This window comes from Petaurus breviceps, unplaced genomic scaffold (genome assembly GCF_028583685.1).
Source record: "Petaurus breviceps papuanus isolate PSGF00001 unplaced genomic scaffold, PetGlider_PUasm1.0 208, whole genome shotgun sequence".
Lineage (NCBI taxonomy): Eukaryota > Metazoa > Chordata > Mammalia > Diprotodontia > Petauridae > Petaurus > Petaurus breviceps.
This window is the reverse complement of record NW_027185852.1, coordinates 24,925,275-24,953,253: the sequence shown is the minus strand read 5'-3', so window position 1 is coordinate 24,953,253 and position 27,979 is coordinate 24,925,275. Positions and strand designations below refer to the sequence as shown.

Below are 27,979 nucleotides of genomic sequence, written 5' to 3'. Positions count from 1 at the left end.
ATTCCTCACTACATTCCGTTCTCCACTTAACATGCAAGGTAATTTTTCTGAAATGCGGATCTGACCACGTTATTTTATTTCCTTACTCTGTAAATTCCAGTAACTCCCTATTGCCTCTAGGATCAAATCTAAGTCCTCTGTTTGCCTGTTAAAAGCCCCTTAAAATCTGACCTCTGCCTTATTATACATTATTCTTCTTCCTGCACTCTTGTCCTCAGTTTCCTCATCTGTAAAATGAGCTAGAGAAGGAATGGCAAACCACTCCAGTATCTTTGTGAGGAAAACCCCAATGGAGTAACAAAGAATTGGACACAGCTAAAATAACCAAACAACAATAAAAAATCTCTTGTTCAGCTTAAGTGGAGTTCTCTGTTACTCACATATGACTCTTCCTCAAATAATCTTTCTTCAAGATTCAGCCCAATACCACCTCCTGTATCAGCTCTTAACTTAGTATTTAAGAATAGATTTCAAGGGGCAGGGGACAGTCTGTAAACTTGGGTAGGAAAAAAAATCTATATTTTTACCAGCTTCTTACTGAAATTAATTCAATTATGAATTTTTTTAAACTTCTGGAAGAGAGGCATCTCCAGGCTGCCACAGAGGTCCATGACACACAAATTTAAAGCCCTTGTTCTGAACAAAGCCTTTCATAATCTGACCCAACTATTAGAGACCTCTCTCCTTAACTTTTAACTATTTTGCTTCATACTTTTATTACATTTACTCTGTATATACTTAATGTACACATTGTCTCCCCGGATTCCTGGAGAGCAGGGAATTTTTTTTTTTTTGGTCTTTGTATCTCCAGGGCTTAGCATATAGTACCTGGCACATAGTAGGCACTTAATAAATGTTCATTTCTTGATTAGTTGTATCTTCTCTCTTAGCTAGTATCTTTGTATTCAAGGCAAAGGGTTCCAGGTTATGGTGATTTAGCACAATAAAAAGTCAAGAAATCTGGTTTCAGAACCAAAGTCTTGTTAGCAGAGTGATATCAGGCAGGTCACTTCACCTATAAAATGAAGGCAATATTTTGAGCAGGCAGTTCTAGGTTTAGCCAGTGTAACTCTTCGAGTTGCAAGTCTGTGTACATCATTGGGGGGAGCTTGGATATTAAGAGTTCTGGTGCACTGATAAAATCACAGTTGTGGCCCAAAAAAAGAAAACCAGCTTATGAAGCACCTGCTAGGTTCCAGGCAGTGCACCATCCACTGGGAATACAAAAGGAGGCAAAAGACAGTCTTGCCCTTGAGGAACTTAATGAGCCTTATGAGGAGGTAACATGCAAACAGATGTAGGCCAACCAAGCAAGCTATATAGAGGATGAACAGGGAATAATTAAAAGAAGGGAAGCATTGTAATAAAGAGGTTTGGGGAGGGCTTTCTGTGGTGGGATTTCAGCTGAGACTTTAAGGAAACCAGGAAAGTTAACAGCCTGAGCAGAAGAGGAAGAACATGGAGGAGAAAATACTCAGACCTGAAAGACAGTGTTTTGTTCATGGAATAGCTTGGAGGCTCATGTCACTGGATCAGAAGAATATGTGTCAAGGGAGTAAGATGTAAGAAGACTGGAAAGATAGGAGGGACTAGCTTATGAAGGGCCTTGAATGCCAAACAGAGCGTTTTATATTTGTTCCTGGAGGCACTAGGGAACCACTGGAACTTACTGAGTAAGGGAGTGGGGTGTGTGTGTGTGTGTGTGTGTGTGTGTGTGTGTGTGTGTGTGTGGAGGATGGATTGCAGTGAAGAGAGACTTGAGGCAGACAGACTCCCCCAGCAGGCTGTTGGAATAGTCCAGGTGTGAGATGATGAGGGTCTGAGCCAGGGTGGGGGCAGTGTCAAACGAGAAAAAGGGGGTATCTTCAGAGATGCTGCAGAGGTAACAACAACAGGCCTTAGCAACAGCGTGCAGGAATCCAGGCTGACTTAGATTTTGAAGTTAAGAACTGGGAGGATGGTGCTGCCCTCTGCAGTAATACTGAAGGTAGGTAGTGGAAAGGGTTTAGGAGGAAAGATAATGAATAATGTTTTGAACATGTGGAGTTTAAGATGTCTGCTGGACATCCAATTTGAGATGTTTGTAAGGTAATTGGAAATGCAACATTAGATGTCAGCAGAAATTCTGGAGCAGGATTGGTAGATTTGAGAATTGTCAGCAGAGATGGTCATTAAATCCATGGGAGTGGATAAAATCACCAAGTGCGGAGGTAGAGAGCGAATAGAAGAGGGCCCAGCACAGAACTCTGAGGGGCACCTGTGGTTAGAGGGGGTGATCTAGAGGAGGATCCGGCAAGGGCAATGGAAAAGGAGTGGTCAAAGAGGTAGGAGAAGAATGTGGGGGAAGGGTATCCTGAAAACTAAAGAGAAGAGAGTGATTCACAGTGTCAGAGGCTGCAGAGAGGTCAGGCCGTTGGATTTAACAACTAAGAGATCATTGGAAACTTTAGACAGAGCCATTGTGCTGGAATGATAAGGTCAGAAGCTGGCTCTATAAAGGGTTAAGAAAGGGGGACAAGTTGTTAAATGATCAGAGGATATGAACAGGCAGTTTTCAGATGAAGAAATTAAAGCTATATAGTCATATAAAAATGCTTTAAATTGCTGTTAGAGAATTGCAAATGAAAACAACTCTGAGGTACAACTTCGCACTTATCCAATTGGCTAATATGACAGAAGAGGAAAATGATAAATATTGGAAAAGATGTGGGAAAATTGGAAAACTAATGCATTGTTAGTGGAGCTGTGAACTGATCTAACCATTCTAGAGAGCAATTTGGAACTATGCCTAGAGGGCAGTCAAACTGTACATACACTCTTTGATCCACCAGTACCACTACTAGGTCTGTTTCCCAAAGAGATCTTTTATGATCTTTAAGAGAGAAGGACCTACATGTATAAAAATGTTTATAGCAGCTCTTTTTGTGGTGGCAAAGAATTGGAAATTGAGAGGATGCCCATCAATTAGGGAATGGATGAACAAGTTGTAGTCTGTGAATAGGTTGGAATACTATTATACTGTGAGAAATGATAAGGAGCTGGATTTCAGAAAAACCTGGAAAGACTTACATGAACTGATGCTGAGTGAAATGAGCAGAACAAGGAGAACATTGTGCACAGTAACAACAGCATTTTGTGATGATCATCTATGACTGACTTAGCTCTTCTCAGCAGTACAGTGATCTAAGACAATTCTTAGACTCATGATGGAAAATACTATCCACATCCAGAGAAAGAACTATGGAGTCTGAATGCAGATCAAAGTATACAATTTTCACTTTTTTTGTGTGCTTTTTCCCATTTGTTCTGTTTCTTCTTTCACAACATGACTAAAGTGGAACTATGTTTACATGATTGCACATGTATAACCTATATAAGATTGCTTGCTCTCTTGGGGAGGGGAGATGGAAGGGAGGGAGAGAAAATTTGGAACTCAATCTTATGTTTAAAATGAATGTTGAAAACTATATTTACATGTAATTGAAGAAAATACTATTTACAAAAAATTTCTTAAAAGAAGAAAACAAGAGAAGAGGAAGTGAAGATATATTGTAGGTGGTTTTTTCCAAGGAGTTTAGCTACAGGGAACAGAAAAGATAGAGGACAATAGTTAAGGATGGAAGGAACAAGTGAGGGTTATTTTTAGGATGGAGGAGACATGGACATATTGTAATCAGTAGGGAAGGAGCCAGTAGATAGGGAGAGATGATTGAAACTAAGTGAAAGTGTGGAGATGACAGAGGGGGCAGTAAAGGTTAAGAATCCATGTTCTAGCCAGCAGGGCTTGAAAGAAGAGATATGAGAAGACACTCCCACCCTACCTATTTGCACAAATGGCCACAAATGTTGCACAATGCATATATTTTCGGCTATGTTGATTTTTCTCCTCTCTCTCTCTCTCTCTCTCTCTCTCTCTCTCTCTCTCTCTCTCTCGTCTTAAACACACTTTGTTAGTTTGGGATGACTTTCTACGGAAGGAAACTGGTGATATAAAAACACAGGATCTCAATGAAGACGTTTTTTAAAAGGACCCCTTTTTTCTAGACTTTACCTTTTAGCTTTTAAAATTTAATTGACTTGCCATCGTCTCTAATTAAGCCATCTGATTTGCAGTATTTTTTGAGATGCTATGTATTGTCACTTTAGGTTTCTTTTGGGAAGAGGACTACTAGGTAGATAAATTTGCGGGATTAGAAATCATTTCTTTCCTAAACACTATTACCAGTGTGACTTTGTATGTGTCTTTTTGGCATATCAGTCAGCCCCTAAGTAGGATGGGCTTGTTAGTCAAGATGAGACTAAAAAAAGCCAGGTGATAGTCAGGAGTGGAAAATTACAGGCTAATTAAGGCTCGAGTGTGTTACATCCACCATTATATTCCACCAATGGAGGTGGAAGAGTCAGGATGATCGTGGCCTTTGGTAGGCTAAAGTGGAAGAAGTTAGGACAAGAGGCCAAGGAATTGTCTTTGTTTGGTAGTGAGAGGCCAGCCGAGGCCCAAAAGCCACAGTCTGGAGACACTTTGTTTTGTTTTATTTTCTCAGTGGTCAAGGCAGACAGACGAAGAGAAACAAGATAGTTGAAAATAGATCACTACCGTGTTTCCCCGATAATAAGACACTGTCTTATTATATTTTTTTTTTTTGACAGAAAAACACCAGAGGGCTTATTTTCAGGGGAGGGCTTATTTTAATGAACATTGACAGCAATTTTAATAAACAGGTAAATGTGAACAAAAAATGTACCTTTATTCAATAATGAATTCAATAAAGAACAGGATGATGCGCTCACTGCTGCAGCTCTGATTGGATGCAGCTCGGAGCGCAGCGTGTGTTTCACCTGGGGGGAGGTGACGGTGCATACAGAGGGTACCGTAATGTAGCGTGTAGCGCAGGGGATCACCTTCACTACAGTAGCAATCTCAATAGGGTTTATTTTAGAGGAATCTTACACAGTAAGGGGAGGGCTTACTTTCAGGATAGGTCTTATTATCGGGGAAACACGTTATCTATTTTGAATTGGAAGAAGCCATCTTGTCCAACCTTGCTGGAAGTTTGTGTGGTATGATGGAACTGAGTACTGACCCTGGAATTAGAAGCCCTGGATTCTAATTCCACCTCTGATGCTTGCTGAATTTGGACAAGTCACATAACCTCCATGGGCCTTTGCTTCCTTATTTGTAAAATTAGGAAATTGTAATAGCCTCTCAAGTCTCTTCCCTACTTGAACCAGTATCCTCTCTAAGACACCTCAACAAATGGTCATCTCTCATTTACTTTAAGAACTTGAATGAAGGGAACTCATAGTCCTCTGGGGGCAATGTATTCCACTTTGGGCCACCTCTCAGGTACAAAATTGAGGTCAGGCAGTTGGAAATAGCGTCACCAGAGAACAGAAATAGTAAAATAAGGGCTGACTCTCTTGTCCAACTGGGATGGGACCCGCTTAGATTTCCTTCTGGCCTTCCTTGTCTTCCTCTTGGGTGTGTGGGTAACTTTGGTCCCACAACAGTGTGGAGGTGGAAGACTCAGCACTGGGCAAGAGGGCATCAAAGAGACTCGTTTTAGTCCTTCTAGAGCAGTGGCAGAGGATCTGGGATTACTTTTTAAATTTTTAGTCTTTCTAAAAAAATTTTTTTAATTTCAATTAAGTATTTATTTTCTCTCACTCCTACCTTCCCCCATGGAGGAGGGGGGCCCCTTGTAACAAATATACATAGTTAAACAAAACAAATTCCCACCTTGGCTGAACAAATTATGGTATATGAATATTACAGAGTACTATTATAGTGCCAGGAAAAATAACTTAAGGAATGGGTTCAGAGAAACCTGAATAGACTTGTTTGGACAGAATGAAATAAGCAGTACCAGGGTAGTTTATGCAATAACAACAACCCTATCACCTCTTTCTAAAAAATAATATAAACATATGATTTGAATCACATTAACACTAAAAGAAGCAGTCTTGTCAGTTGATGCAAATAAAGTAGTTTCATACTTTCTTTGAAATAGAAATGTTCATCTGGCTGTCTTTTTTTTTTCCTCCTTGTACTGTGTCTATTAATACTGCTTCATTTTTCAAGGTATTCTTAAATTCCAGTCTTTCTGGTGTTAAATGTTTGTTGAACTGGTGAGTTTTAGATGATGAAATATTTGGTAGAATTTAAGCTTTCTGAGGGTGAGGTCTGTATTATTTCTATATAAGCATATGGTGAATGCTTAATAAGAGCCTACTTGAATGAATGATTTCATCTATACCCTGTCCAGTGATACACGTTGTATGTAGCCAGTCTTTGCAGCTCTTATCTGCCTCCTCCCCTCAGTCCCTAGAGGATGTGTTGTGCATTGTGCTGTGGACCTTCCAGCTGACTTTCTGACACTTCTTTGTGGACTACCAGGGAAGCAGGCAGGCTGTCTGCCAGTTATCCCTTGAACTTGTTATATGACCAGCCTTCCTTCTGTCCACAACTGGATCTCTCCAAGGGCTTCCTTTACACTTCTTTTGTATAAATTTTAATTGGTATTTATGCTTCCCATCTATCTTTCCATTGCTTTTTGAATGACCCTCAGTTTTAATTCCTTGGAGGCTTTGATATTCCATGGCTCATAGCTATATAGCATCCTTGTAAGAATATTGATTAGCTTTTTGGTTATTATTGCTATTTTTATAAGATAGACTGTTTCAGGAAGAAATTTGGAATCATTTAAAGCTTGATCCAGTCAGCATAATGTCAGTCCAAAACAGTAATAGCACTTGAAGGTTTGCACATTGCTTTGCATTTGTTCAAATTTGATCCTCACAACAAACACATAAGGTAGTTATCATTATCCTCATTTTACAGATAAGGAAATTGAGGTTGATGAAGGTTGTGACTTGCTCAGGGTCACACAACCAAGAAGGGCCTGATGCAGGATTCAAACTCAGGTCTTTCTTACTGCAAGTTCATCATTACCCACTGTGCCACCTAGATACCTACAGCTAGCATCCGTAGTAATTTGTCATCTGTTGGGAAACCCCTCTTTAGTTTATAACTGAAGGCCTTTTGTGACCATCTGAAGCCTCAGCCTCTAGTTATAGGGACAATAACTTGGCTATAACATTTCCTGGGTGTCTTCAGTTTGGAGTTTCTTTCTAGAATCATTCAATATCCTCACATTTTAATAGATCTGGGCAGTTTTTGTTTATTATTTCTTGAAATGCAGTTTCCAATTTTTTCCACTTTTTTTTTTTAATCATGATTTTTCAGGGAGTCTGAGAATTCCTAAATTCCTCTCCATCTGTTTTCCAGGTCAGTTTTTTATATTAGCTATCTTAAAATTTTCTTTCTTTTTGGTTTAATTACAGTATTTCTTGTTATTTGTTATATGGAGTCATTGGTTTCTCTTATCTAATTTTTAAGGATGTCATTATTTGGGTAAAGTTTACCACTTTCTCTTTAAAGCTTTTTTTCCCCAATTTTTTCTGAAGAGATTTGTTTCTTTTTTTATTAATCCCTTTATAGATATTCCTTTTCCCTCTTCTATTTCTGAAGTTGAGTTTTTTTTAACTCAAATTTAAGACTTTATACCAAACATTTATTGAATTTAATCTTACTGGATTTAAGCCAGTATCTTTCTGGATCCTTGAACTACTTTTGATATCCCCCCCCCTCCCCCAGCTTTGTGCCACTTGTAGATTTGATGAGCAGGCTGTCTGTGCCGTTTTCAAAGTCATTGATAAAAATGTGAAATAGTACAGGGTTAAGCACACTTGTTTTTGTTGTTGTTCAGTTGTGTCCAACTCTTCATGACCCCATTTGGGCTTTTCTTGGCAGAGATACTGGAGTGGTTTGCCATTTCCTTTTTCAGTTACAGATGAGGGAACTGAGGCAAAGAAGGGTAAGTGACTTGTCCAGAGTCACACAGCTAGTAAGTGTGAGGCCAGATTTGAACTCAGAAAGATGAGTTTTACTGATTCCTGGCCTAGCACTCTATCTATTATTGTGCCACCTAGCTGCCCTAGAAACTTTCAACTAAGTTGACACTGAACCATTAGCAGTTACTTTTTTAATCTGACCATTCATCTGGTTTTATTATTTTCTAGTCCACATCTCTTCATCTTGTGATACTTTTATCACTTGGATTTCCACACCAGTTCTCTTCAGACACCTCCCTTTATTCTTCCTCATTGGAATTGTTTTTCTTTCTGTCTTTAGAATTTTATTTTTGAGAATTATTCCTATCCCTCCTAAACTAACTTTTCCTCATATAATTTAAGAGGGAGTGGTCATGTCCAAACTTTCATCTTTTCCACTCTAGCGACCATCTCTTCCTTGTTAGAATCAGATCCAATATAGAATTTGCCTCTGTTGGTTTTTCCACTCTTTGACAAATTATTATTATTATTATCATCATGGTGGCAAGTTAGGAAGTAAATAACTTTACCTTTGGTAGAGAGAGAGCTTCAGCAGATATCTAGAGAACTGAAGTACTCATCCCTGCTAAATCATTCCTTTGTGATCTGTTTCCCAAATTCTTCATCTTCAAAAGCTCAGGGGACCCCCTGAAATTACTTTGCATATATTTGTATTTATTTGTGTACATGTTCTTTTTATCTAGTAGAATATACTCTACTTGAAGCAAGCCACTATTACATTGTCTTTGTATTCCAAGATCCTTACCAAGGGCTTGGCACATAATGAATGAGTGTTGAATGAAGTTATTTTCCTTCTCTGGTTGTTAATTTTTTTTTTTTTATTATTATCTGGTCACTAGAGATTCTTTAGAAAAACATTTTTTTTAAATCTACATTAGTATCCTAGAATTCTAATTTTATCCTTGAAATAAATAAAATGCCAGAATGTGAGCCAGATTTTTCCAGGTCTGGCATATAAACAGCTCCACCAGTGATCATGAATCTTCTAGACACCAGAGACAGATATGTTCAGATCTTTCGGTTAGATTTGGCTATGGTAAAGAGGAAGGAGTTCCAGATGAAAGGGAATGTATTGACAGGTAAAAGAAACATTTTCTGATCATGCCTTCCCTCTAATCTTTAGTATTATGGTCATATTTTCCTGTAGTAAATATTTATAAAGATTTTTTAATAAAACTTGTACTAGAAATCTTTGCCTTATGAATAAAGGGATGCGTGAATGTTCCTATTTTGTCTGCAGAAAACAAATCGCAAAATAAGATAAGGTAATAAATATGTTATAACACACTGATTTTGGCATCTTTTAGAATAGTACTTGCAGTACATCCCTAATGCAGAGATACAGATTTAAACTCCTCAGGCTCACTGAAACTTGTTAGACTGGGACCCAGGAATGAATGTAACCAGGAGCATCCATCTTTTCTTCAGAAGGTTCAGGGTCAGTAAAGACACCCTTGTTCTGCTCTCCCTTTACCCCCAATCTGAATCCCTCCTACAAGAGCCATTTTGTTTATTAGACTGGACACTGGAGAATCTATTGGAATGCACAGTAAACTGAAGGGAGAACTATGGGTAAGCCCTTTCTAATTAATGACCACAGTTTCCCCCTCCCCCTTTCAGAGGATCATTTGAATTAGAATACCTCCCAGGTTCCTTTCAGTTCTTCTAAGTTGGTGATCAAATGAGGAAATAGTGTCCTGTGCCAGCAGTGGAGTTAGAAATAGAAGCAGCTTCTTCATGTTTGATCCTGAAGGGTAAATAAGGACCCAGTGGAATTTATTGAGTGGGTGTTTGTGAACATTTAGGTCAAGAGAGAGGGTTTGACATAGTCAGACTTAGACTTTAAGAAAATCACTTTGACTGCATTGTGTGGAGTATGAGATGGAGTGGGAAGAGACTTGAGTTAGAGAAATTAATTAGAAGATTATTATAATAGTCCAGGGGACAAAACATCACTAAACTCTGCATATCCATTGATGCAGCAATACAACTACTAAGCCTATATATCCCAACCAATCAAAGAAAGATACCCACATAGACAGGAATAGTTTCTAGCAGGGTTGGGTTGGGTTGGGTTGGGTTGGGTTGGGTTGGGTTGGGGGGGGGGGAAGGTTGGTTATGGTAAAGAACTAGAAACTAAAGGAGTACCCCCATCAACTGGAAAATGACTGAACATATTATGGTATATTAATGCAATGGAATATTCTTATTCTGTAAAATATGATGAAAGGGATGGCTTCCGAAAAACTAGAAAGACATGACCTAATGCAGAATGAAGTGAGCAGAAATGAGAGAATTTATACAGTACCAACTTTGTGAAGAAAAACAACTTTTTTTAAGCCTTTAGAACTTTATCAATTCAGTCAACAACTATAATTCCAGAGGATCAGTGATAAATGCTCCCAACCTCCTGAAGAAAATGATAAAGTAGGTTGGCAAAATGAGATATACATTTTCAAACATGGATAATATGGGAATTTGCTTTGCTTGACTTTGTTTATTTGTTTTAAAAAAAGTTTTATTTTTCCTTTTTTTCCCAGGGAAAGGTAGTGGTTGAGAAGAGAGAGGTTGGTTAGCAGTAGGGTTGCCCCCAAAAAACAGAAAAGAGGGGGCAGCTAGTTGGCGCAGTGAAAAGAGCCCCGACCCTGGAGTCAGGAGCTCAAATGAGTTCAAATTTGGTCCCAGACACTTGACACACTTACTAGCTGTGTGATCCTAGGCAACTCATTTAACCCCAATTGCCTTACCTTCTCCTCCCCCCCCCAAAAAAAAAAACCAGAAAAGAGGATCACTGAGCCAATTTTTACATGCATAGAAGACAAAGGAGGAATTAGGGTCACTGCAGATACTCAGGTTGGGGCTAAAGTGAGGACAGAAAGAAACATGAGTAGCACAGCCTTGAAAGTTACATGTTGAACTTATCACACTTAAAAGAACAAGCAAGTTATATGTCGTGACTCACAGCTTCTCATACAACCCTTTTGTTCTGACCTTTGTTTATGAAAATGCACATTTTATTTGATGTTTGTTAGGTTCAGAATTTTAGAAGCCATGCTGAGGGTCACTGATAAGGTAGTAGTTGTGAGTGGAAACAAAAGAACTTAATAAAAAGAGATGATGCGAAAGTAAAAATGTGTAGATTTGGCAACTGATTGAATATGTAAGTGAGGACTTGCATATTGAGAATGAATGGGAGTGAAGAATCCTTTGGGAGCTCTTAACTGTAATAGGGAAGCTTTGAAGAGGGGAGAGTTTTAGGGGAAAGATAATGAATTCCATTTGAACATGTTGAGTGAGTTTGAGATTCATATGAGATAGTTTAATATATCCAAGAGGCAGGTGGTGACTACATGACTGTATGTAGTTCAAGAGAGAGGCTAGGGACTGGATTTATATAGATCTAAGAATCCTCTGCATGGAGAATTTAACCAGTGGGAGCTAGGGAGATAGTATAGAGAGAAAAGAGGACCCAGTATAGTGCTTCAGGGATCTCCCACTATTAGGTATGGCATGAGTACTCTGTCTCCTTTAAAGAAGACTGAGATTTGGTGCTCCATTCATATTAAAAGGGTGTTATGAACACCAAGGAAAGGAAACTGATTATAAAGATCCAACATGGCTTCAAAGAACTCAGATTTTCTTTTGACAGATTACTAGACTGGCAAATCAAGAAAATGCTGTCCTATAGTTTACTACTACCATGTTTCCCCGATAATAAGACCTATCCCGAAAATAAGCCCTCCCCTTACTGTGTAAGATTCCTCTAAAATAAGCCCTCTCCCGAAAATAAGCCCTATTGAGATTGCTACTGTAGTGAAGGTAATCCCCTGCGCTACACGCTACATTACGGTACCCTCTGTATGCACCGTGCCCCCCGGGTGAAACGCACGCCACGCTCCGAGCTGCATCCAGTCAGAGCTGCAGCAGTGAGCGCGTCATCCTGTTCTTCCCCAGTGATTTGCTTGCTGGCGCCATTGAGAGCAGTGCTGCGGAGGAGAGCTGAGGCAGGACAACATAAGCCCTCCCCTGAAAATAAGCCCTCTGGTGTTTTTCTTTCCAAAAAAATTAATAAGACAGTGTCTTATTATCGGGGAAACACGGTACTACCACCACTTCCAGTAATTAGCATTTATTTGATACTTTAAGCTTTTCAAAACCTACTTTTAAGTTTATAATTTATTTTCTGCATTTTTTTTGGTTTTAAATTTTTGAGTTCCAAACTCCCTCCTAACCACTGAGAAAATAAGCATTATATCAATTATACATGTAAAATCATGTGAGATACAATTCCTTATAAGCCTTTTTTTTTTTTTAAGTAAGAAAATTATGCTTCAATTTGTACTTGGTTCATCTCTGAGTTTTTTCTCTGGAGGTGGTGTTATGGTAATGTAATCTGAAGATATTCCCTGCCCCTTGGCCCCTTGATAGACTTAAGCGACTCTGAGAACCTTCTCTGATTTGAAAATATACTCTGCCCCCTAACAGGCTGAATGTGCTCACTTGGAGCCTGTGGCAGGAGGCTTGTTTTTCAGGAATGCCCACACCTTGTTGCTTTGTGATTGGGCAGTGGGTCAGGAGGGTTGTGATATTCTCTAAGCCAGAAAAAGGCTGTATATACCCTGATGTGAGGCTTTGCTTTGGGGTTCACTTCAGGAAGAGTTGTGTGATTTGGCCAGACGAGACTCTGGGAAGCTGTTGAGCGCCCCCTCTTCCCCCCAGATGTTGATGCTTCCCTCTCTGGTAACTAACTAGGTATGGATGTAATGGTCAGACAACTGGAAGCCCCCTCTGCTCATCTGTTTCTCTTTCTGCTTGTAACTTCTGTTTGTATTCTCTGAAGTTCAGGCTGCTGACTTTTCCCCCTGTGAACTTACATGTAAATAATGACATGTTTATTTAATGTAAATGACATGTTTGATTAAAGCAAGATTGTTAACCCATTTTGAGTTGCTTTCCTTTAGAAAAGCAGATCTAAGGACCTGTGCTGGCAGCCACCCTGGGGATGCTGGGTGCTTTCTGCTACAGGTGGATAGCATTTTTTCATTATGAGTCCTTTGGAATTGTCTTGGGTCGTTGCATTGAACAGAGTAACCAAGTATTTCATAGCAGATCATCATTACAACATTGCTGTTATTGTGCACAATGATCTCCTGGTTCTTCTCAATTTACTTTGCACCAGTTCATACAGATCTTGCCATGGTTTTCTGAAACCACCCTCCTCTTCATTTCCCATATTGTTTAGCCATTCCCCAGTTCATGAGCATCCTCTCGAGATACAGTTCTTTACCACCACAAAGAGAGCTGCTGAAATTTTTTTGTACATGTAGGTCCTTTTCCTTTTCCTTTGATCTCTTTAGGATTGGACCTAGTAGTGGTATTGCCGAGTCAAAGGGTATGCAGTGTTTTTTAGGCCTTTGGGCCCAGTTCTAAATTGTTCTCCAGAATTATTGGACCAGTTCACTACTCCTCCAGTTCATTAGTGTACCTGTTTTTCTATCATCCCATCCAGCAATTGTCATTTTTGATAAGTATGAGATGGTATCTCAGAGTTGTTTAAATTTCCATTTCTCTGATCATAGTGATTTAGAGTATTTTTTCATATGACTATAGTTTTGATGTCTTCTTCTGAAAATTGCCTGTTTATATCCTTTGGCCATTTATCAATCAGAGAATGACTCTTGTTTATATAAATTTGACTCGGTTCTATGTTCATTATGTATTTTAGAAATGAGGCTCTTACCAAAGAAACTTGCTGTAAAAATTTTTTAGATTACTTCATTGTCTATGGTACCTTTGGGCAAAATGTAGTTTCCCTGATTATTTCTTTTAGTTAGGTCTGGTTTTACTTTTGCTTTGTCTGAGGTCATGATTGCTATTCCTGCCCTTTTTTTTTAAGTTTAGCTGAAGCATATTAGATTCTGTTCCAGCCTTTATTTAACTCTGTGTGTGTCTTTCTGTTTAAAGCATGTCTCTTGTAAATAACATATTATTGGATTCTGGTTTCTTATCCATTCTGCCTATCTGCTTCCATTTTATGCATGAGCTCATCCCATTTGCATTCACAGTTATGGTTATTAACTATGGTTTTTCCCCCATCCTATTTTCTTCTGTTTTTTCTCTCTCCCTTTTATCCTGGTCCTCCTCAAACATCTATTTAGCTTCTAACCACTGTCTCTCTTAATTAATCTGTCCTGTCTTTTATCACAAACATGTACACCCCCTTCTTTTATTCCTTTCCTTTTTTGCATTGGGTAAGTTATATTTTTATACACAACTTGAGTGTGAATATATATTCTTACCTCTTTGAACCAATTCTGCTGAGAGTGAGGTTCAAGCATTGCCTGCCACCCTCTCTCTTTCCCCCTCTACTGTAAAAGCTCTTCCTTTGCATCCCTCTTTTATGTGAGAAAGTTCTTCCCATTCTACCTCTTGCTTCTCCATTTCTCACCTCTTTATGTTTTTGAAGATCATTCCAACATAATCAACTCATATCCATGCCCTCTGAAATGTAAACTCCTTTTAACTGTCCTAATAATGATAAAGTTCTTAGGAATTACATGTATCATCTTTCCATATAGGAATATAAACAGTTTGACTTTATTGAGACCCTTATGGTTACTCTTTAATGTTTACCTTTTTATGCTTCTGAGTCTTATGCTTGAATATGCTATTTTCTCTTCAACTCTGGTTTTTTCATCAGGAATGTTTGAAAATTCTCTGTTTTATCAAATGTTAGTTTTTTCCCTTCTTTGAAGGATTATGCTCAGTTTTAGTGGGTAAGTTATTCATTATTATAATCCTAGCACCTTTGCCTTCCAGAAGCATGATATTCTAAGCCCTCTGCTCCTTTAATGTGGTAGCTGTTAAATCTTGTGTGATCTTTACTATGGCTCCATAATATTTGAATTGTTTCTTTCTGACTGTTTGAAATCTTTTTTTCCTAGAAGCTCTGGAATTTGGCTATAATATTTTTGGAAGTTTTCATTCTGGGATCTCTTTCAGGAGGTGATCCATGGATTCTTTCAGTTTCTGTTTTACCCTTGATATCAAAAATATCAAGGCAATTTGCCATGATGATTTCTTGAAATATTATGTTTAGGTCCTTTCTTTGATCTTGGCTTTCAGGTAGTCCAGTATTCTTAAATTATCTCTCTTTGATCTATTTTCCAGGTCAGTTGTTTTCCCAGTGAGATATTTAATATTTTCTTCTATTTTTTCATTCTTTTGACTTTGTTTTATTGTTTCTTGGTGTCTCATGAAATCATTAGCTCCCACTTGCCCAATCCTAATTTTTAAGGAATAATTTTTTTAGTGAGATTTTGTGCCTCTTTTTTTTTTTTTCATTTAGCCCGTTCTGTTTTTCAAGTAGTTCTTTTCTTCAGTGAATTGTTATGTCTCTTTTAGCATTAGACCAACTTTGTTTTTTAAGGTGTTATTTTCTTCAGTATTTTTTGTGTACTTCTTTTACCAACCTGTTAATTCCCTGTTCATAATTTTCTTACATCACTCTCATTTCTTTTTACAGTTTTTCCTCTACCACTCTTATCTCTTTCTTTAATTCATTCCAGGAATTCTTGTTGGGCTTCCGTCTAATAAGCATTTTTTCTTTGAAGCTTTGTTTTTGTGGCTATTTGTGTCTTAGTCTTTACTGCCATGGTAGTAGCTTTTTATAGCCATTCTTTTTCTGTTGTTTGCTCGTTTTTCCATCCTATTTCTTGATTTTCAATTGATGTTAAAGTTGAACTCTCACCTTGGAGGGGCAGCTTTCCCAGGCTTTTTCAGCATCAGCTGTACCCATTGCCAGCAAAAGGTCCCTTGTCACTCCTTGCAGTTGATATGATGATATACTTAGAGAATTAAGTAAAAAACTACTTGAGATAATAAATAAATTTGGCAAAGTTGCAGGATATAAAATAACCCCACATAAATCCTTGGCATTCCTATATATTTCTAACGAAGTCCAACAGCAAGAAATAGAGATATTCCATTTAAAGTTACTGTAGACATTATAAAATATTTGGGAATCTACCTGCCAAAACAAACCCAGGCCCTATATGAACACAATTACAAAACTTTTTTTTTTTTTTTCGCTTTTTAGAGGGGGAAGGCAGGGCAATTGGGGTTAAGTGACTTGCCTAAGGTCACACAGCTAGTAAGTGTTAAGTGTCTGAGGTCACATTTGAACTCAGGTCCTCCTGACTCCAGGGCCAGCGCTCAGTTCACTGCACCACCTAGCCACCCCCTGCAAAACACCTTTCATACAAATAAAGTCAGGTCTAACTAACTGGAGAAACATCAATTGCTTGTGGCTGGGTTGAGCTAATATAATAAAAATGACAATTTTATCTAAATTAAATTACATAGTTAGTGCCATGCCAATCAATCTACCAAAAAACTACTTTATAGAGCTAGAAAAAATGTTGACAAAATTCATTTGGAAGAAAACAGGGTCCAGAATATCAAGGGAATTAATGAAAAGAAATACTAGGGAAGGTGGCCCAGCCATACCAGACTTTACTCTAACACCGTGTACCAAAATCAAGTCAGAATGGGTGCACAATCTAGGCATAAAGGCTGATGCTGTGAGCAGTCTGGGAGAGCAAGGGATAGTTTACCTGTCAGATCCACGGAGAAGGGGAGATTTTATGACCTAACAAGAGGTAGAGAGCATTCTAAGATGCAAAATGTATCGTTTTGATTATGTTAAATTGAAAAGCTTCTGTACAAATAAAGCCAAAATTAAGAGGGAATGAAAAATTAGGAAAGAATTTTTACAACCAGTGTCTCTGATAGAGGCCTCATTTCTAAAATATACAGAGAATTGGGGCGGCTAGGTAGCAGATTGAATAGCATTGGCCCTGGAGTTGGGAGGACCCGAGTTCAAATCCAGCCTCAGACACTTAACACAAAAACTATCCGTGTGACCTTGGGCAAGTCCCTTAACCCCAATTGCCCTCTAAGAGGCAAAAAACAAACAAACAAAAAATATATATACAGAGAATTGAGTCAAATCTGTAAGAATACAAATCATTCCCCAATTGACAAATGGTTAAAGGATATGAACAGGAAATTTTCAGAGGACAAAATTAAAGATATTTAGAAGCATATTTTAAAAATGCTCTAAATGACTATTGATTAGGGAAATGCAAATCAAAACAACTTTGAGGTACCACATCTCAGCAGTCAGATTGGCTAAGATGACAAAACAGGAAAATGATAAATGCTGGAGAGGATGTGGAAAATTTGGAACACTAATGCAAAGGGCTGTAAATAAGTGCATATGTTTGACCCAGCAATACCATTTCTGGGGCTGTATCCCAGAGAGATCATAGAAGTGGGAAGAGGACCCGAATGTACACCAATATTTATAGCAGCTCTTTTTGTGGAGGCAAAGAATTGGAAATCAAGGGGATGCCCATCAATTGGGAATGGCTGAGCAAGTTGTAGTCTATGAATGTAATGGAATACTATTGTGCTATAAGAAATGAGGAACAGACAGGCTTCATAATAACCTGGACAGACTTATATAAACTGATGTTGAGTGAGAAAAGCAGAACCAGGAAAAATTTGTACACAACACATGTGTGACAACTAACTCTGATAGACTGGGCTCCTCTCAGCAATAAAAGGTTTTAAGAAAACTCCAAAAGACTCATGATGGAAAGAGATGTCCACACCCAGAGAAAGAGCCGCAGAGTTCGAATGCAGATTGAAGCAAATGACTTGTTCTCTTTCTTTTTCTCGTTCTGTTTTGATTCTTCTTTCCCAATGTTCATTCCATTGGTTATAATCCTTTACAATCTGACTAAAGTTTAATGTGAAAGTAAAAAAAATAAAATGAGTTGGAGAAGGAAATGGCAAATCACTCCAGTGTCTTTGCCAAGAAAATCCCAAATGGGGTCACAAAGAATCAGACATGACTGAAAAACAACTCAGCAAAGTGACATAAACATATAGAATTGAACTTAAAAAAAAAAAAGATTCCTTGCCATTTCTTTCTAATTGTCCTATCCCTTTGCTGCACTGGGCTGAGAGCTCCTGAAGCTGCTGTGGCCACTGTTGCTTCCACTGCACGTTGTGGGCTGCAGCAAGTTTCCACCCGGGTATCACAAACTTCTCCTGCCAACCTCCTAAATTTTCTTAGGCCAGAAAAATGTCTCACCCTGACTTTTTGTTGGTTCTGCTGTTCCAAAATTTGATATGAGGTGTTATTTTCAAAGTTGTTTGAAGGGGAGTGTTAAGAGAACTCTGCTGGGTTGCCTCTACTCTGCCGTCTTTGAAGGCTAAAGTGCTACAGAGGTCTATGCTTGCTTGACTCCACGCTATTAAACATTTTTGTCAAAATGTTTTATCACCTGAATAAAACTGAGATGGCACGCTTGGGGATGAGCCAAAGAAGGGAATAATACAGCATGTTGTATTCCCTTCATAGGATCACGCCCTGAAAAGATAATGCACATCTTTCACATCTGTCTCCCCTATCCAACTTCAGGTCTTACATACTGAACATCAGCTTCACGATTGTAGAATGGAAGGGAGAGGTATAATGACCAGGACTGAAAAGTGGTGATCACTTTGCTCTCTTCTGCCCTGATCAGAACACACCGGGGGTATTGTGTGGCACATTTTGGAAGGATATTGGTAGGTTGGAGAACACTCAGAGGCAGACAAAGCCCTTCAGGGTCATAGTGTACATTATCATGGACAGAACTGTTGTTTTAGCCTAAGGGAGGGAAGACTTCTTTACATGGTGGCAGTTTTCTTGTATTCAGAAAGGTCCTGTGCACAGTGGGTTTGGAAACCTCCGAGAGGCAAATTGGGACTTGATTTCAAGAAGTATTTCCAAAGAGTTAGCCTGTCACAAAGTAGGAGCAGCTGGGTGCTCAGTGGATAGAATACAGGGCCTGGAGGCAGGAAGACTCATCCTCCCGAGTTCAGATCCAGCCTCAGACACTCACTAGTTGTGGAACCCTGGGCAAGTCACTTCACCCTGTTTGCCTCAGTTTCCTCATCTGTAAAATGAGCTGGAGAAGAAATGGCAAACTGCTCCAGTGTCCCTGCCAAGAAAACCCCAACTGGGGTCATGGAGAGTAGGACGCGACTGAAATGACTCAACAACAACAATCCCAAAGTGAACTGAGCTTCCTCAGGAGGTGATGAATCCCCCCTCCCTGGTGGGAGCAGGAAACCCACCCACCCCCACCTTTCTGGGGTATTGTCCAGAGAATTTGTGTTCAGCCATAGCTGGGTGTCTAGGCAGCCAGGGCTTAGAGGCAAGGGAATGGGCTCTCTTCATCTCCCTCATACACTGCAGCCCACTCTGCTCATGTAGCTTTCTGTTGCCTTTTAAACATGTTTATTTTTTTAAAAATTCTGTATACAACACAGGTTTGAAGCTTTCTGTGCAGGCCCCTTTTTTTGTTGTTGTTTGTAGATTGAAATATCCATGCTTTTCCTATTACCTTTTTAGATGTTCAGGATTGTAATTCTTCTGAGGGGACTGTTTCATTTGCACACAGGTAACATCACCAGAAGGATTTGGTGGTGGACATGATGGACTTTTGCAATTTTCAAACACTTGAGAGTTTGTGGGATAGTAAACTAATTTAATGGAATTCAGAACTGCTAATTAGGTCCATGTAAGCTCTACATATTAATTCATTTTCACCATTGATTTATTGCAGCACCAGAAGTGAATGTCTGAGTTAAATAAATGGTTCTTATGGGGAATTACTTCAGTAGAAATCCTTGCCAGTTTTTGTTAGGAGTTTGTTTTGTGCTTCATAAGTAGGTCAGAGATCTAACTAGGGAATCATTTCCTGGCTTTCAGGTTTAGGTTGGAGGTAAGGGTAATACATCAACAAAAATAATGACTTCTCATAGATGAATGACTAGTCCTTTTTCTCTTTAAATTCAGGAGCAAGTCCCTGTCCCGGTTTATCATCCAACTCCAAGCCAGACTCGACTGGCAACACAGCTGACTGAAGAAGAGCAGATCAGAATAGCCCAGAGGATAGGCCTGATCCAGCATCTGCCTAAAGGAGTGTATGACCCTGGAAGAGATGGGTCAGAAAAAAAGATCCGGGAGTGAGTTGTTGCTTTGTTTTTCTAATGTAGATGAATGGGAAAGGTCTCCTTGCCATGCTTGGTTTTCAGCAGCAGTCTAGCCCCTGCTGTACAGGCTCTTGCATGCTTTGGGAGGTCAGGTATGGATTGTCACACTAAAAGACTTTCTATGGATAAGGGCATATGGTTTGGGTGATTAAAATCTTTTATAATAATAACAAATTTAGCGTTTTACATATATCCCATTTGAACCTCAGAATGAAGTGTCATGGGTATTATTCCCATTTTACAGGTCAGAATACTGAGGTTTTAGAAAGCTTCAGTGACTTGATGATGAGCACACAGCTAGTAAGTATTAGAGGCTGGATTTGAACCCAGATCTTCTGACACCAGATTTCATACCGTCTGTCATAGCTGCCTCATAAGCCTTGTCTTTAAAAAAACGTTTTCTCTGCCATCCTGGCACCTTTGTATGGTCGTCCCCCTACCCAAAGTGCACTTCTTCCTCCAACGCCTAGTGTCCCCTTTCCCTAATTACCTTTTGTTTAGTAAAGAGAGTGCACACAGATCTACAGACAATACCTCTTAAAATGCAGAGTTCTTGAGAGTAGGAATTGTTTTATGCTCTGCATTTGTGTGCTTGGTACCTGGCACATACCAGATGTTGTTGGTAAATTGAACTTTAAGGGAAGAAATGACTGTGTAGACATTGTCCCTTATTAATTCCTTTTCCCCATTGCTATGGGAGAGTTGGCTACCTAGTATTCTTGTGGAAGAAATGAGAATAATGGAAAAAAAAAGTAGCTCAAAAAAAAAATAGCTCACTTATTTTCAGGTTCAGAAATGGGATTGGGACCTGCTGTATCATAGGGCTGGAGTCCTTAAAGAAGAGAACTTCCTCAGTGAGAGCCGTTTAATTCAGCAAACCTTTATCTGATACTTTTAGTGACAGAAAAATTCATAGATAAGGCAAATAATTGATAAATTATACTTGTGGGGGCGGGAGGGGTCCTTCTCAAGGTTGATTAAAAAAAGAAAATGAACCGCCATATACCCTCAAAAACCCTTTTGGTAAAAACCAGGAGCCCCCTAATAAGGACAGGTACCAGAATCTGTTAAATCGACTTTATAGGTTGAGAGCAAATTTGTTAGCAGATGCCTGATGTCATTGGTTTATGTAGCTGGACTTTGGTCTGTGTCCTTGAGTCACATGAAACCTCTTTTTTAAAAAAAATATACTGAGAATATAGCACTGTCAGGCCAGATAGGATCTTTCTAGACCAGCTAGTCTGTGTGTGCTACAGCACACCTAGCCCAACCCTTTGTCCATTTATTTACTTGAAGACTTTTGGGTATCTCTAATCAGAGAAAATTCTACTCTTCTGTTCCTCAGATACACTGTGGGTTTAGACTGCTTCATTAATCAGACCTAGAAAGTAGAGACTGAGAAGGTTAGTGGGGCTTTGCAGATTTAATCCATAAAGTAGCCTCCAGGTAAGTAGGTTAAAATTAGCAGCCCTGTTTTTATAGATAGTTTTAAAAATGACCCTTATACAGTCAAACAGCTGAGAGCAGAACTTAAAAAGTTTTCTTCTAGTCCAGCCCTTACAGTAAGCTAAATAATAGGAACAAACATATTTCTAGTTTCTTAAGGGGAAGTGTAGCACCAAGCATCCCAGCATCCCCAGGGTGGCTGCTAGCACAGGTTCTTAGATCTGCTTTTCTAAAGGAAAGCAACTCAAAATGGATTAACAATCTTGCTTTAACCCCTGAACTAGATAAATGATAAGTCAGCACCCCGAACTTCAGAGTATACAGACAGAAGTTACAAGAAAACACAGAAAGATTTCAAGCAGACAGGCCTCCAGCTGTCTGACCATAACATCCATACCTAGTCACAGTTACTAGAGAGAGAAGCATCAACATCTGGGTTCTCAAAGGGGGGAAGAAGGGGTCTCAATGGCTGCTCACAGTCTCATCTGGTCAAATCACACAACACTTCTCAAAGTGAACCCCAAAACAAAGCCTCACATCAGGGTTTATATAGCCTTCTCCTGGCTCAGAGAATGTCACAACCCTCCTGACCATCTGCCCATTCACAAAGTATCTCCTGAAAAACAAGCCTCCTGCCACAGGCTCCTGGTACACTTAAAACCTATCAAAGGGCCTAGGGACAGGGAAGATCTTAAATTTACATTCCCATTACAGGAAGGGAGGGAGAAAAGGAGTAAGCATTTACATATTCCTACTATGTACCAAGAATTATGTTCTGTGTTGGTTAAAAAATATTGTCGCAGTGAGTAAAGCGCCGAATCAGGAGGACCCAAGTTCTGTCCTGCCTCAGACACTTAACACCCACACAAAAAAAACTAGTTGTGTAACCTTGGGCAAGTTACTTAAAAAAATATTGTCTCATTTGATTGATACTTTAAGATTCACCTCACGCTTTTATAGACTGTAGCTCATTGGATTCTCATTCGAACTCTGAAATAGGCACTAAAGGGGATATTATCTCCATTTGATTGCAAATCAAAGAGAGGAAACAATCACTGGGGTCACAGTTAATAAATTTTGGAGGCAAATTTGAATCCTTTCTCTTGGATTTTGTCTAGTGTTCTTTATGCTGTACTTTAATTATAAAGTACTAGTGAATGTTGATGATTAATTAAATCAGATTACTGAATTAAGATTTTCCTTTATTAATTCTTATAGTGTTCTCAGTTCTCTTTTCATCTGTGGCTGCTTAACTTAGTTTTAGTTTGTTGACACCCACTTCTTGAGTTGACAGATTGGCTGAAAAAATGTAGTATGTTGACATTGGGGAAACAGCTTGATATGTGGTCATTTGAAGTTCCACAGGCACAGAAATGATTTTACGACTTAAGAAATTTTAGAACTGGATGGATCCTCTTAGAAATGAGGAAATTAATGTCCATAGGGATAAGATAGCTACCCAGAAAGTCCTCACATGGGAGAGAGATTAGACTTGTTCATCTTGGCCCCAGAGGACAGAACTAGGGGTAATGATGGATGGATATTACAAAGAGGCTAATTACATTCAATATGGTAAATAATAATAATAATGGTTAGAGATATCCGAAAATGAAATGGGCTATCTTGGAAGGCAGTAAGTTCCCTGTAACTGAAGATCATTTTGATACATAGAATTTTTTAAGCACTTTAAACCTATCATCTCATTTCAGTGCCGTAGTTCTTCTGTGAAGCAGGTATTCTATAGTATTTTAGAGATGAGGAAACTGAGTCTCAGTGGGGCTGTGCCAACTTTGAAGATTCTATAATTAAACATTGTCATTTTCATCTGCAGACACATGAAGAGCATTCTAAATTATTTTAGCATCATTCTCCAAAGTTCTTTCTTATTTCCTCCTTCTAGGTGTGTGATCTGTATGATGGACTTTGTTTATGGAGACCCCATCCGGTTTCTGCCATGCATGCACATTTATCACCTGGACTGTATAGACAACTGGCTCATGAGGTCCTTCACATGCCCATCCTGCATGGAGCCGGTGGACGCAGCACTGCTTTCCTCATATGAGACTAACTGAGCCTTGGGTTTCTCTTCTGACGAGGCAAGGGAGCCACGGCTTTCGATGGTTTTGATCTTTTGTCACTGAGCCCACAGAGCCAGGGAGCAGGAATTAAGATCATGCACAAAAGTCATTTCCTAAAAATTCCTGAATGGCTGCAGATGATGGGAAAAGTCCATGATATTTTAGAGTCCAGAGGAACAAGTAGGAAGGTATTTTTACATAAAGCCTTGACCCAGTGTTTAAACTATAATTGTACTTAGTCTTGTTATATTATTCCAGTGCATAGGAATTGTGTAAAGTGTTACAGCAGCTGTAGATGTTTAAATTGTGTGTATTGAAGATTTTATTCGGAGCAAGGTAGGGGTTATTTTTCCTAAATGAAATAACTTTCATTCCCTCCCCCCATTATTCTTTTCACAAGTTGCTAGCATTTGGGTCAAGGTTTTCTTAAAAGCTACATTTTATAACACTGGCACAAAGAAGTAGTTTTAAGCTTGTTTGCACAGTTCTTTTTTCCATTGGAGATGGAATCCATTGCCTTAGGTCTTTTTAAATAGTGTATTGTTATTGTTGGGGCTGCCTCTATGCTTGAAAACCAGTTTATTTATAACCTGTTAAAAGTGCTATGTTCTGTTTGCAGTTAGGATTATGCAGAATTTAAAGTGATCTCCTAGCTCTTAAGCAAACTGAGATGCACTATCCCTTTTCTATTTTTTGAAAAAAGAAAGTGACTTAATATGAGGATGGACATCAACCCAAGGAAAATGATTTTAATATTTACTTAGTCCAGGGTTTTGCTTAATTCCTATGACTATTTGCATGGTAAGCATAAAAATTTTGAGCAGACTTAAAATGTTAAGGCTTTTGAGCTCAAATTAGACCACTGTGCTGTAGAACATGAAGGGAGACCCCATAGGGATGAGTATTACAAGAAAAGAGATTCCCAATTGTGACTTGGGTCATTGCTTCCTTCCTCTCCCATAAAGACTTGTTGTCTTGGACCTTAGCAAAAGGATACTGCATCTCGAATTACTGTAGTTCTGAGGTTATTGAAGTTAAATAAACCATATCTCGATCTCCATCTGGAAGGTATCTGTTTTAGTCCTGCTGGCCAATCAGGCAAGCAGTTGGAAATAATAAGGTAGATGTTTCTCATGTTATTTTGCACACCAATGCCGAGTTTGTATAACAACATGACTTCATAGTTGTGATCTCAAGAAAGAAGGAATTTCTCCTTCATCTGTTTCTTGCAGCTGATGTAAAAATGCAAGAAATCTCTAAACTCCTGAAGTGTTTCTAGTAGAGACAGTCTCGTAAAGATGTGGTCGTCATCTTTTTCTCCAGTTAGCATGTGTTTGTTTTTCCTTATTGTACTCTACTGTGACTTTTAGACGTTCGGCTCCACACTGGCCCTGCTTACCCATCCTAGACGAGCAGAAAGAGATGCAGTCTCAACTTAGCCCAAAGGAATCAGGAAGTGTTTCTGACTGTTTTGTTTGGAATTGAGTCCTTTACCTAACATTTTTATATTGTCAAACACACAGACTTGAAGGAGCCTCTGTGCTTAGATTCTAGAGGAGTGAAATATATCATAAGTACTTTTAAAAAGGTTTGTCATTTGAATGCAGAAAGGTCTCTACATGATTAAATTTTTTCCCCTATTAATCCATAATGGAAAGACATGAAGATGAATTTGAGAAAAGTTAAAATTCTAGTATCAGGTCCATTTAAATTGTTAGCCGTGTCTCTTGAATTTTTTTATTTATTAATTCAGATACACCCAATTACTTAAAACAAATCTGAGAAGAAACAGCTGAAGTTGTGCAATATTTTCAGTGATGATACTTTTTTTTTATCATTGTGTGTTTTTCTATATAAACGTGATGCCCATGTCATTAAGTATTATAGCCAGACTTTCTTTTTCTTGATTGTTAAAATTGGCAAAAATGAATTTTCATTTTAAACGTCTTTTATGTTGCTCTTAGTCTTTATTTATTCTAAGGCTTGATTAGGAAAAGTTTGGAAGTCCTATTGAAGTGACTGGTTCCTGAGTTGAATGCTTTTTTTTTTTTTGGCACTTTGTATTGTTAAACTTTATTTTGGTTTCCTTATACCATGTTAAGAACCATAAACCTCTGCTTTTACTAAGTTGTTAAATAAAGTTATAACAGTTATAAAGGGCTAAAGTTAGAATTGATTCCATAAGAATATCCCCCTCCTCAAAAAAAAGCAACCCTTCAATTTCAAACAGTGGTATGTACATTAACAAATAAATTAATTGCTTTTGAAACCCTAGGTGAAATGCTGTTGTATAGTAGCCATTCCATTTATGTGACATGGATTAGAGGGCCCATGGATATCATTTAGTCATTCTGCTACCTCACACAGTATTTGCATTTTAAATCTTGATTTTTTTTTACACTAATCTAGGTAGTGTTTAGAGAAAGGGGTCCCTAAAATTACCCTTCACTAACCCTTGCAAGTAAATACCCTGTAATTTCATGTGAAGGTAAAGTCCGGGAGTTCTCCCTTTTCCCTCTGACTTCCTGAACACCTATTTTCTCCCCTAAGCTCAGTAGGCCAGTGCCCAAGAGTGGTTGAGGATCCCAGCCCTGGTTCCTGGCTGCATGCAAGAGGACCTGAAGACTTGCCCTTACTGCTTCTCTGGTGGGAGGCTGTTTTCTTCAGCTCCCTATTCAAACATGAAATCCTGAAGAGCTCAGAATCATGTTGGAAGAGCCCTGAAGGGCCAGCTTTCCAGTCCACTGTCCAAGTGGGACATTAGCCTCTGCTCCAAGACCACTAGGAAGGTGAACCTCTTCCCCTGAGCTGGTCCATCCCACGTACACTGAGCCTGGCAGGAGAAACTGATAGCAAGACTAAGTTGCCTCTTGGCAACCTGCTCCGCTCCATTCCACTCCCCCCAAACAGAACAAATGCCTGAAAGTCCTTCAGATAAGTAAATACAGCCATTCTGTTTTCCAAATCTACTATTCTCCAAGCCAACAATCTAGTGCTTCTTCAACCTCTCTTCATCTGGCAAGAACTTGAGACCTTCTGCCTGTCTGGTTGACCCACTGTATTCTCTCATCTTATCCATGCTCTTTCTAAAACCTGATGCCCACAACTGAACACAGTTCTCTAGATGGAGCACATGGGGCACGCTGCCGTTACCACCCAGTGTTCTTACTCCTCAGTGTGGCCTCAAGTTGCCTGAGCTTTCCTGATGCCATAGCACCACTGTAAGCTTGTCATCTAAAGCTGCTCTCCTCCTAATCCTCTGCCCAAGGATTCGCACTTTTTGCCACCATTTTCATTAATATTTAATATGATTGTACTACAAATCCCATTTTCTGATGTTATCAGTCTATAAGCATGTTAAGTAACTGCTAGCTGTTTGTATTGCGTTAAGGTCTGGAAAAACAAGTACAAAATGTTTTGGATCCATCAGTCAAATATTAAGTGCCTACTGTTTGCAAGGCGCTGTATTATTCCTACCTCTAGTGACAAAGTTTCTGACATAAAAGGTCCCTTGATTATGTCCTCCTTGTTCATCAAGATGAATATATTTATTCCAATTTATTCCAAAATGTCTGTTGAAAAAGAATTTTGATCCAGAGAATCAGACTTCTTTAGAATCCAGCTGTGAATAGGGATGACCAAACCCCAGAGTCAGAAAAGACATTAGTGACCAAGATTCTGAAGCATAACTAGCCTGTGGTCAGTCATGTTCTGCTTGGAACCCTCTGAGGATAGGAAACCCATTCCATCCTGAGCTAGCTCTAATTGTTAGGAAGTTTTCCTGATAGTAGACTGAAATATGTGGGTTCCCTCAAAAGCATTAATACTAAGGATATTTTTCTTATCAGATATTCAGTGTGAAAATTTATCAATAACATATAACAGGCGATTTTTTTTTTCAGTATAGCAATAGATTTCAGGTTCCCTTATTTTGCTTCCCAGTGTCTTCTTCTTTCTTTTATTCTAGCAGTGGGTGTTCTATAGCCCTAGAACCTTCAGCAGCACTTATGAATTCCATCAATCTACTTTTTTAACTCCATTGTTTTGTGGCCCAGAACAGTCTGAGAAACACTGACCTGGGGAGAGAACTACATGAATTGGCCTAGATCAGGAATTGACAAACTACCCATTACTGCATACCTATGAGCTAAGAATGGTTTTGTGTGTGTGTGTGTGTGTGTGTTTTTCTTTTTGGAGAGGGGAAGGTAGGGCAGTTGGGGTTAAGTGACTTGCCCAAGGTCACACGGCTAGTGAGGCTGAATTTGAACTCAGGTCCTCCTGACTCCAGGGCTGGTGCTCTAGTCATTGTGCCACTTAGCCGCCCCAGTTTTTACATTTTTCAATGAAATTTAATTGTAATGTAAAAATCATTCTTAGCTCTCAGTTTGCAGCCCTGGGCCTAGAAAGGGGAATTTCATTGGAACCAG

At 39.0% G+C, this 27,979-nt stretch overlaps 1 protein-coding gene across 2 annotated transcripts in view; it reads left to right on the top strand.

Annotated features, from left to right (window-relative positions):
- Positions 1-25,709, top strand: part of LOC138165357 (RING finger protein 11) — a 78,376-nt gene extending 52,667 nt beyond the window's left edge. The window contains exons 2-4 of one of the 2 annotated variants that reach the window (XR_011169345.1): positions 19,832-20,001; positions 23,375-23,740; positions 23,973-25,709. Coding sequence is in view for 1 of the 2 variants with exons in the window: in XM_069093606.1 (XP_068949707.1) it covers positions 19,832-20,001; positions 23,375-23,546 (342 nt within the window). In the remaining variant the exon portion in view is untranslated. Of the gene's footprint in view, positions 1-19,831; positions 20,002-23,374 lie in introns of both variants that reach the window. The other variant, XM_069093606.1, reaches the window with a different exon arrangement.
- The last annotated feature ends 2,270 nt before the right edge of the window (positions 25,710-27,979 follow it).